This window comes from Hermetia illucens, chromosome 7 (assembly GCF_905115235.1).
Source record: "Hermetia illucens chromosome 7, iHerIll2.2.curated.20191125, whole genome shotgun sequence".
NCBI lineage: Eukaryota > Metazoa > Arthropoda > Insecta > Diptera > Stratiomyidae > Hermetia > Hermetia illucens.
In genome coordinates this window covers 12,100,044-12,111,712 of record NC_051855.1, presented here as the reverse complement: position 1 = coordinate 12,111,712, position 11,669 = coordinate 12,100,044, and the positions used below count along the sequence as shown (strand labels likewise).

At 40.7% G+C, this 11,669-nt stretch overlaps 1 protein-coding gene across 4 annotated transcripts in view; it reads right to left on the bottom strand.

Moving 5' to 3' along the window:
• Nucleotides 1-2,622: 2,622 nt before the first annotated feature.
• Nucleotides 2,623-11,669, bottom strand: part of LOC119660785 (lamin Dm0-like) — a 29,087-nt gene continuing 20,040 nt past the window's right edge. The window contains exons 2-6 of one of the 4 annotated variants that reach the window (XR_005250489.1): nt 6,918-7,512; nt 6,142-6,822; nt 5,599-5,733; nt 4,563-5,159; nt 2,623-3,447 (exon numbers count right to left, since the gene is read on the bottom strand). Coding sequence is in view for 3 of the 4 variants with exons in the window: in XM_038069579.1 (XP_037925507.1) it covers nt 3,409-3,447; nt 5,599-5,733; nt 6,142-6,822; nt 6,918-7,512 (1,450 nt within the window). In the remaining variant the exon portion in view is untranslated. The remainder of the gene's footprint in view (nt 3,448-4,562; nt 5,160-5,598; nt 5,734-6,141; nt 6,823-6,917; nt 7,513-11,669) is intronic. The other 3 variants (XM_038069580.1, XM_038069579.1, XM_038069581.1) reach the window with 3 other exon arrangements.

Below are 11,669 nucleotides of genomic sequence, written 5' to 3'. Positions count from 1 at the left end.
ATTTCTATCCCTTTTAGTCGCCTTTTACGGCAAGCAGAGAAGGTTTCGAATGTATTCTTAACTACTAACTCACAGGCAAACTTTTTTTAAATTTTCTCACAATCTGGTCCAGTACAGAAATAAAACGACAACAGATGATAAGATTCTGAGGAGCTCTCTTGTGTCTCCCGCGGCCCCGTTTCGGAGTAAAATAAAGAACTTGCCGGAAGCAAGCATGAAACATTAAGCAGATCACTACGGTTTAAGTGCTTGGAATGCTTGGACTCTCCCCCAACTCATACCTACACGAGCTTGAACCATGACTTTACAATGGCTGATATGATTGGGAGCGTCAGTTTCGCGATCTTAATGTCGTGTCTCCAAGGTCTGCCAAGGAGTAAACGCCTCGCACAAGTGCAGAGGCGGGGAGCTTTGCGAGTGGCGTCTACTTATCGCACCGTCTCCGAACCGGCTGTGATGGTGATTGTGGGAGTGATCTCCGTTGCCCTCCTTGCCAAGGAGCGCAAAGCTATCTATCGCCGTAAGGGCGAAAACTTAAGAGAAGTGGTTGCTCGTGCAGAGGCGGGGAGCTTTGCGAGTGGCGTCTACTTATCGCACCGTCTCCGAACCGGCTGTGATGGTGATTGTGGGAGTGATCTCCGTTGCCCTCCTTGCCAAGGAGCGCAAAGCTATCTATCGCCGTAAGGGCGAAAACTTAAGAGAAGTGGTTGCTCGTGAAGAACGTCAATGCACCCTTAGCGAGTGGCAACTTTCTTGGCAAAATGAGCCAAGGGGCAAGTGGACTGCGCGGCTCATCGACAAATTAGATCCATGGTTGAACAGAAAGCACGGTGAGATTGATTACTTCCTTACCCAACTTCTAAGTGGACATGGAGGTTTTCAGTCTTACCTGTACAGGGTTGGGAAGGGGCGCGATCTCCTGATTGTGTGTTCTGCAATAGAGTGGCGGATGACGCTCGTCATCCGTGCAAGCGCCTCGCTCAAGTGCAGAGGCGGGGAGCTTTGCGAGTGGCGTCTACTTATCGCACCGTCTCCGAACCGGCTGTGATGATGATTGCGGGAGTGATCCCCGTTGCCCTCCTTGCCAAGGAGCGCAAAGCTATCTATCGCCGTAAAGGCGAAAACTTAAGAGAAGTGGTTGCCCGTGAAGAACGTCAACGCACCCTTAACGAGTGGCAACTTTCTTGGCAAAATGAGCCGAGGGGCAAGTGGACTACGTGGCTCATCGACAAATTAGACCCATGGTTGAACAGAAAGCACGGTGAGATTGATTACTTCCTTACCCAACTTCTAAGTGGGCATGGAGGTTTTCAGTCTTACCTGCACAGGGTTGGGAAGGCGCGATCTCCTGATTGTGTGTTCTGCAATACGAGTGGCGGATGACGCTGAACACATCTTTTTCTCTTGCTAGAGGTGGGACGGTCTCCGCCAGCAGCTTTATGCAGACACAGAGGAGCTCTCTCCAGACAACATTGTCAGAGAGATGCTGAAGAGCGCTGGCAGCTGGAATTGTATTGCGCATTATATTCGGGCTCTTCTTACTACGAAGCAGATTGAACTCGACCGGCAGAGGGATCGGACGGTAAGGGGTTCCCTGAACTAACAACTCTCTTCCTCCTCTCCCCTCCCGTTGGTGAAAGGAATTCCCTGATTTGAAGACTCCCATAGCCGGGAGAGCGGGAGGGCTAGCCCGAAGTAATGTGTCAAACGGTTCCAGGCTAGTTCTCTGATGACAGGGAGGTGTTTAGTTGGTAGTCCGCCAGCGTGCTGTGGCGGGAGTCCAACACTCTGTGCGTAAACGCATTCACCTACCCTAGTCCCAAAAAAAAAAGTGTCGTGTCTCGAGTTCGAATCCCACACAAGACCATTAACAGTACACCAAACAACGCTGCTCAACTCGGTCAGACTAACACATTTGATTTCAAAATTTCTATTTCCATCAGCCATTGCCATAGATATACCTTAAGCGGTCAGTTTGCCAGACTGATGAAAAACTGATTGTGTAAGGTCAACCACAGAGCAAATATTAACAAAGGGCAATTAGTATATTGCTGGCTACGCCACGCATTGGAATCCACTTTCTCAGAATGGCCTGTAGAGTAGGCCACCCAAGAAATATGCATCCCGGGCCGATAGAGAAGTGAGGCTTCCATGGGTTGTCCTGGATAGAATTGAAGCAATTTTTCAGAAGCCGACCCAGCACATTTATTTCGAAGATAATGCTTTGTATTTACATCACAGTCCTAATTTGGAGAGGGAGAATGACGTTCAACGTTTCCATTGCAAGTCGTTCATTTTAGTTTGCGAGAGGGCGTGATAATGGATTGATTTATATTTGAGGATTTCAATCCACGATGTCATGAATGCGAGTGTTGATCCTTGTGTTTGTCTCGCTGTTGCATGCCCAATATTATAGTTTATGTGACGGTGGTAATGTAGATACGGTTTTTTTTAAGAAATAAAATGATGATAAGATAAAAACAAGCAGAAAGTACGACTACCCCTATGCTGTACAACGAAGTCAAGCGGAATATAACACCTAGAAGAGATTTGATAAACGTTAGAGAATTAGCCTATATCAAACTAATTCCTCTAGTAGATGCAATGTAACATATATAATCCACCTTTGGGAAGTTTCACTTTATTCAATTACTAGACAATATGCACTTTTTTTTTTTTGTGAGACATATCAACGAATTCATAATTATATATTTATTGACTTTCATGTACAAAAATTTATTATTTTCTTTAACTTCTCTTTCATGATATACTTGAACACAACGTTTTAATAATTTGTTTTTTTTAATATAAAAAAAGAAACGAACTATTTTATAAACAAAGAAAAGGCGTGTAAAAATAAAATATATATAGAAATACTAAATCTAAGGACATTCTCCTTCATGTCAATTATTTAATTGATTTTACTGAGGCCGTGAGGTTTGTTTCTCAATCTTTTCCGCCCCCCCTACTCTATTTCACCAGAAGAAAATTTTTTTTGCATTAAAGATGAAATCTATTTCTGCCTACACAACTCTACAGTTTGCTTTTACTAGGATTAAACCTGAATCGTTCCACCCCCGTTACATATTCCATTTTCATTCTTATCATACGTTTTACAATCAAATAAACTCTATCTACTTCAGAAAATATAATTTTCCTCTCATGGACCCTACATACTTCCTGTTTAACTTGGTATTTTGCCTCTAGTAATCCTTGATTAGCTTCAATTAAAAATTATTTTCCCCCCGGTTTTTATGCCATCAGCAATTTCGAGTTTTTATATTTCTATTTATTTCTGCACTGACTTATCATAACCTTCTAAAAATAACGAAGCTCTTTCTATACTACTATTACTACTGTTGATCGCGACAAAATAGTTGATGCGAACTTCGTGGAAAATGAATTGGATTACATTAGACGACACTTCTCTTCACCTTGTGGTTCGCCCTGGAAAACAGGAAAAATAAAAGAAGATATAGACAATATGAGTTGAATCCCACAACTTTTAATATTTATCCAAGCAGAAACGAAAACGATGAGTCTATTGAACTGAAGCTAAACAATGTGAGTGCGTTTTGTGATATTAGAAAAGAAATGAAAAACATGCATTGAAAATTGTTTCCTCCTCCCTTTCTAGAATAATTCGAACAAGTGCGTGTTAAAGAGCAAATAATTCAACTTATTATGTGTAACCGGCATTTCTTCATTTGATGTTTGATATTTGTTTCCATTCAAAGTTAATATGTCCAAAGGAATGTGAATAAGAAGCAAAAACTATAAAATTGCTGCTTTTTGCTGGTTGTGATTACTCTACAATTGGGGAAAAATCCCGCTTTTCATCCGAGACACTTACTGATTCTTGTCTTCTAGTTTGATTTAATCAATCAATTGCTAAAATTTTGAAGGCCTTCAAAAATGACTGCCTTTTCCGACTTTATGATGTACTATTGTGCGGACCTAAGCACCACAGCGATCAAGGAACTATGGAATTTTAAGACTTTGCATAAGCATTTTAATACTTTCTGCCGCCTACTTGACGGCATATTATCAAAGAAAAGAAAACTTTATGCAGCAGCAACTATTCTAACCGGCAGTTGAAAAAAATAAGGCTGTGTATGTGTAGCTTCGCTTATATATAGCGCAATCATCATCTAATCTGGCATGAATATTTTTACACCTTTGAGTTAATGAAATAGCACACTCGAAAGAAATAAATGACAAAAACAAAGTAGAGTAACAAAAAAAACCGATCCATGTTAAAAGAGAGAAAGAAATATGAAACGTGTAGAGGAAAATAAAAAACAAAAATAATGGAAAAGAAGCAATGTGAGGTAATTTCTTATTACCTAAATGCAAAGGTAACAAAGGAGAATTGAGGAGGATGATAATAACTTTGCATTAGGAATTATTTTTTCAATTTAAGTCCGAATTTCCACTGATTTTTAGAAACGTGTATTAATTAGAAAATTAAAAATATTAGGAAAAAGGGAAACTAAAATTAATAATTATTCCTTATTCTGTAATTTCTTAAAAAAAAAAATAATAATAATTTAATATCGTACATGTTCTTTCGACTTGTTTCTTCTCTCTCTCTCTCTCTGTTTCGTGGGTGGAGGGTGATTGCATCCTCACAGCAATTACAGGATACGAAAAGTAGACAGCAAACAAAATAATAGTGGCAGACAAAAGCTAGTATTAGTAGTAAGTAGAGTAGGATCAAATGTATTTTTACGTTGAAACTTTCTTGATACAATAGTACCAATAACCGAATGCCCTGAAGATTTTCTTTAAAAGGCCGAGATACGCTCGATGAGTTTTTTTTTTTAAATTTAAAGATTTCTCTTCTCTAGATAAATTTATAATTTTTAACGGGTTTCAATATATAAACTGTTGTCTGTCTATCGGCACTTAATGAACTTTTACAAATGAATATTTTTTGATTATAATATAAAACTTTGAACTTGTTCACTTTTATTGTTATTCGGGATAACACAACTTATTTTTTTCTCCTTTACTTTTAAACGCTACTTATAATTCTTTTCACTGTTTGGATTTTTTGTTCTTTTATAATGTACTTTATGCTTATATTAACTTTTTTTTTGCATTTTATTTGATGCATTTAATCGAGTTTTTGCTTTTCACCACAACCAGAATGAGCGCTGCATTGTTTTTTGGAAAAATAAATAAATACATATATAAATATGAGAATAAAAACACGATTGGAAAACAAAAAATTATAGGAAGGGATCCGAATAGAATCTAGACGCCCATATCAAAGAAAAATTCGTCAATGCTTGATACCTAGATATCTTCAAAACAACTTCACCGATAAAACGAACCCAAACGGTGATGAGAGAAACACTCTTCCTATCGATGACCAGTCTGGACCTGAAATCCCAATTGAAAGTAACTTACCCTGATCCACCTTTTTTTCTAGACAGCGAAAAAAATATATCACATACAGAACCCCTAAACTACGCAAGCAATAGACACCACCAGAATAACTACAACTTTGCCTTTTTCCTGCTCCCATAGAGCTCCCTAATTCTATTCGAATTCCAACCTAAATTGTTTTGTTTGAATGGAACAAAATCATACCCCTACAGAAGAACTGCTAGATGCTCGTACCTGGTGATGATACATATCCTCACCACCGCTGTAGCCGCCTGATTCCCGATGACGTGATGCATGACTGGATACTGTTATCTTTTGTCGTTCAGACCCGGCAACTTCCTAATATTTGAAAATAGAATAGCGTAAAATTACAGAACAACCCATAAACGAAACAAAAACAACAATTATAGAAAAACGACGTTTGTCTGCCAATTGTATCCTATCCTAAACACGTTGGCCGCTAGGCCCTCGTTAAATAGTCTTTTCTCTTTATTGTACGACAAATTGATAGCTAAACTGTTGAACGAAAAAAAAACAAGACAATTGCTGAAAACTAACATAATTTTAGAAAACAATTTTCCAACTGAACCCCATTTGCAGATTATAAAGTTGTCTTTCCACGGCGCTCCGGAAGACTACACGCCTCCTATACGAAACCTAGGACTGAATTTGCGGAAGACCATGGACGGCCAACGTGTTGATACTGGAGAAAAAAAAAAAAATAGAAATAATATCAAAAAAACTCACCTCTCCATCAGTATTCACGAGGATAGTCTTCATATTATCTCCAACAAACCACTTTTGTGACTTCATAACAATATTAGTGGGTGGTTCATGTGTAACACCAGCATCAGATGACCAAACTGTTATATAACCATTTCCATCAATTTTAACGGAACGATGGAATTTAAAGCTAGTCTCATTTGAACCAGCCGTACGAACCAATTGCCATCCACCAATATTGACTTCCTTATTAGTTTTATTGTGTAATTTAACATATTGTCCTTCAGGATCAGCTTCAAAAATCTCAATATCACCCTTGGCAGAAGATGTAACTGAATAATCGGAAAGGTTACGATCTTCAGACTCCTCGACAACGGTACGTTTACGTTTAGCGGGAAGAGCACGTGATGGAGTACGACGTACAGGAGTGTGACGACTACGCAACGACTGGCTTAACTGGGTCGTTGATGTTGCAGATGTATTTGGTGTGATATTAAGACGATGTTCTTCACCCTTCAACATTTTATCGTAGGCAGCAAGTTCCAAGTCTAATGAGACTTTAATGTCCATCAGATCTTGATATTCTTGAAGTTGTTGCGCCATTTCATCACGCAACCTGGACAGTTCTGCTTCAAGCATTGAAATGTCTTCAGCGTGACGTGAGCGCTCAGCATCTAGGATCTTCTCCAAGTCACGAATACGGCTCTAAACATGAAACAAAACCAAAGCTTGATAAGACTATACGAATCACAAAAAAAAATCATATTTAGTTATATTTCAGTAAAGGCTACATTACTTACGTTCAATGCACTATTCTGCGCTTCTAGCTCACTAATACGTGAGCCCAAGGTATCAATCTTCGTTCGTGTTGTTCGAAGCTCCTCATAAGCGCTCGATGCTGCACTACTATTACGTTGTGCTGCATTCTGCAAGTTCTTGATTTTGTTTTCATAGAGTAGCTCGATTTCATCACGATTAGCACGCATCTGAGCCTCATACTGATCACGCAATTCTTGCAATGATTGTTGCAACTTGGCTTCATATTGTTCTGAGAGGCGTCCATCGATTTCACTAATTTCAACTTGGCGTCGTGTACGCGTCTCACTCAATTCTTGTGAGTGTACTTGATCCTTGAATGTTAACTCTTCTCGTAGAGATTGGACTGTATTTTCAAGATCAACACGAGCTAGTGTCTCGTCTTCAAGATGTTTACGTGCCTCCTCAAGTTGTTTACGCAATCGATCGTTCTCCTTTTCAAGATCTTTGGCTTCGTCAACGGCCTTTTTACGATCGGCACAGGCTGTATTGTATTTACCGGTAAGTTCGGTACAACGAGATTCATATACACGAGCTGAGTTTTCAGCAAGAGCTAGTTCTTTGAGCTTCTTATCAAGCCTAGGGGGGGGGGGAAAAAAAATAAAATAAAAATTATTTTAGTGCTTCGTACTGTGGAGTTTTTTTTTAAGGAAATTGGATGATCTCAAATGAACTTCGTCGGATGTATAGATGAATCAACTGGAAGCAGTTGGCTATGAGATTGACATCTAGTACCAGCGCAAACCTAAACCATTCATCATCATCAACGGCACAAAAACTTGTATCTGGTCTAGGCCTGCCTTAATAAGAAACTCCAGACATCCCGGTTTTGCACCGAGGTCCACCAATTCGATATCCCTAAAAGCTGTCTGGCGTCCTGGCCTACGTCATCCCTTGCAAGATCTGCCTCGTCTTCTTTTCCTACCATAGATAATTGCCCTTAAAGACTTTCCGGGCTGGATCATCCTCATCCATACGGATTAAGTGACCCGCCCACCGTAACCTATTGAGCCGGGTTTTATCCACAACTTGACGGTCATGGTATCGCTCATAGATTCCTTCGTTATTTAGGCTACGGAATCGTCCATCCTCATGTAGGAGGCCAAAAATAAGATTGTTTTGCCTTAAAGGGAAGGTTCTTTTAGATTTGGTCGAAAATAAAGCAAGCCAGGCTGTTTTTCGACAATTGAAGAGTGGGAACTTCTTCGAACTGAGGAACAACCCACTGCCCGAATCCACCAAAAGGGTCGATCGAGCGTTGAAGGAAGCTAGTGTGGTATTCCCGAATATTGGACGACTCCGAATGCCTAATCCTGCGCTTCCAAGAATCAGATGTCAACCGAAAATCCACAAGGGGATGAGATGCGAGAAATCATTGCGGACTCGAACTCACCGACGTACAACATAGCCAAGTGGTTGACTAATGAGTGGCAGACCCTTGGGTCGACGAATAGTAAGTACTCAGTTGCTAACTCCCAGAAGCTGCAACGCATTGAGAGGATGGGTAATGACGAGGTGATGGTGTCGTTCGGTGTGAAGGCATTGTTTCCCAACAAGTCAATGAAAGAGTCAATTTTCGAACTCGGGAGATGGCTGATCCAGTTTGGATCTGGCCCTGAATGGAGAAAAAAAGTTAATATCTATGTAAACCTTGTCAGGCTCTGCATGAACGAAAACTATTTTACATTTCAGGATCGGGAGTAGCGATGGGGAACCCCTTCTCGCCGTTACTCACTGAAAGGTTCATGTCATCAATCGAAGAAGAAATTGAATCGAGGGGAATAAAGCCTAAAGTATGGTTTAGGTATGTAGACGACGTATTTGTGATTGTTAGAAGAGACGATATAGACATGGTCATCTCCTCTATAAGCAAGATTCATCATAAAATCGAGTTTACACTAGAGGTAGAAAAGGATGGGGCTCTACCCTTCCTGGATCTAAATATCGTCAACTTGTGGGTTCGAGTCGATCGTCCCCCTTGCGGAATTCACTGGGAAACGTCAAGGATCCTTTGACAGCGGAGGAAAAAAGCAGGATTTACCGAATAACGTGCAGCGACTGTAATAAAATATACATAGGACAGACGAAACGCCTGATAACGACTAGATTTAACGAACACATCAAGGAAGCGGTAAGTAGTGTTCGGAAACAAAAGTCGTGCATAAGATCATCAGTGACAGCGCACATAGTCGAGGAAGCCCGTACCATTCAACGTGAAAATCTTGAACTCTTGCGGCATACAAACCGAATGACATCCTTGGACCCTTCAATTCACAATAGAAAAGGAAGAACATGGGGATCTCTACCATTTTTGGACCTACGAGTAACAAACAATAGCGGAAAACTCGAATTCGAGATGTACATGAAACCAACGGCAACCCAAAGAACGATACCAGCAACTTCGACTCCATACCGCAACACAAAAAATGGCTGCCTACAATTCAATGGGTAGACCGTCTCTGAACATACCCCCTAAACAAGGATGGGTGAGCATACCATTATCCAAAGACTTTTATAGGATAAAATCCTTCCTAGGAAGATACAATATAAAAGTGGTCGAATCAAGCAGAGATGCAACCCTTCAAAGACAATTAGGGATCGAAAAGGACCCATTAACGGAAGAGGAAAAAAGTGGGATTTACAAAATCAGCTGCAATGATTGCGGGATGGTCTGTAATGAACTTAGGATAGAATGATCAGAGCGACCATCCTAAGTGGCCGACAGAGCTATCCCAGAAACCTAGAAAAAAAATTGGCTAAGTTGACCGTGAAGATCCGCCCGCAAAGATTGAAGCTCCATCAAAGTGCTGAAAGGACCCCTCCTCCCCACATTTCCGAGCCTGGCTAGCACAGAGGCGTACAAGAACGTGTCGAGCGAGCACTTTGATGCTTTAATCTTACCGGGCGGACCTTCACGGTCAACTTAGCCAATTTTTTCCTCCTTGCTCCCGTGGAACTTGTATAAAGGGACATCCTCAAAAAAAGACAAACTGGCCTGAGGATGTCAAGGAAGGGTGGGAGCCTCAGGGGCCGCGCCTGATTCAAGATCTGAGGCGGAAGAGGCAATAATCGGGGCTGTGATCCTCTTCTTGATCGCGGCACTCGGGTCCGGAGACTTACAGCTCCACGCGCACGGTCGAGAATTTTAGTTCGCGATCTGGTTGCTATTCGATAGGCCGTCGTGAATTCCCTAGTATTGTCTATTTTGGAATCCGGTGCAGACCCACTGGTCTATAAATAATAGTTGGATCTTTGTCAAACTTTCCAAAATTATGCAATATGTTATGAATTATAACGGTACCAATTTTGTACCTCTAGGATAAGACCAAAGGTGTTATATGGTATCATTATTACCATTATCGGAATGGGATGTATTTTGAAGTCTAGATTTCATATGGATGAGAGAGAGTTTTCGGTTGGATAGGTTCTGAGAACGAGACCTGTTACAGTTTTTGAGGCACATATTTTGAGCCCCCTTTTCCCTTATGATTTATCTAGTATTTCGAAAAGTAGTAACTGAGCCCTTTTGCGTCGATATGTGACAGTGGACGAAACATGGATTCACCATTTCACTCCGGAGTCAAGTCGGCAGTCAGCTGAATGGTGTATGACCGGTGAAAGCCGCCCGAAGCGTGCAAAAACACAACAGTCGGCCACCAAAGTGATGGCATCCGTATTCTGGGATGCGAATGGTATAATTTTCATTGACTACCTCGAAAAAGGAGCGACTACTACATGGTGTTATTGGATCGTTTGAAATCCGAAATAGCGAAAAAACGCCCAAACATGAAGAAGAAGACAGTCATCTTTCATCAAGACAACGCACCGTGCTACAAGTCAATCAAAACGATGACCAAATTCAATGAAATAGGCTTCCAACTGCTTCCTCAGCCTCCGTACTCGCCGGATCTGGCCCCCAGTGACTACTGGCTCTTTGCGGATCTCAAAAATATGCTCCAGGGAAAAAGATTTGGCTCAAATGAGGAGGTGATCGCTGCTACTGAGGCTTATTTTGAGTCAAAAGACAGATCGTTCTACAAACATGACATTGAAAAGTTAGAGAAGGTTTGGAATGATTGTATAACCCTTGAAGGAGATTATGTTGATGAATAATAAAGAATTTTGCCGATAAAATGTTGTTTTCATAGTTAGTCCCGGGACTTCTTGAGCGATGTGTTATATATTTTCTGCTCACAGAGAATTCCTGAAAAACCCTTTTTGGGGACTCCAAACATAAATCCCCCTTAATTACCTTAACCAAAAAGCAAGCAAGCAAACATGTTGAGGTAGCTCAGAAACTTTAAGAAGGCTAAGTACCAAGAAGACCTTGCCCTAATCATAATCTTATTCCAAATGCCAAACAGATGCCCAAATAAAACAAACTTTTTATAAATAAGTATGACCTAATCTACGGCACGCAATGCTTCCTTCTCCCTCGTATTTTCTGAAAACAATTAAGGATAATCGATAAAGCGTTACTACTTTCAGTGCTTATCGCTTCGCCCACCTGCAGGGAGTCACACTATCGGCGGAAAATACGCAGTCAACAACAAAACACGCTAACTCCCCTAACTAACTCCAATAGCACTCCTCAAGACTGCATGTTCCATGTTGAGCAAATAAAATCCGAACGAAAATAGAACCCAAAATTTTTTATATTCAAAATTGAGGCCATGGCACCGGCAAAATAATAGAAAACGCTATCAAGTTATTAGCATGGTCGCTTTTCAAGTGTA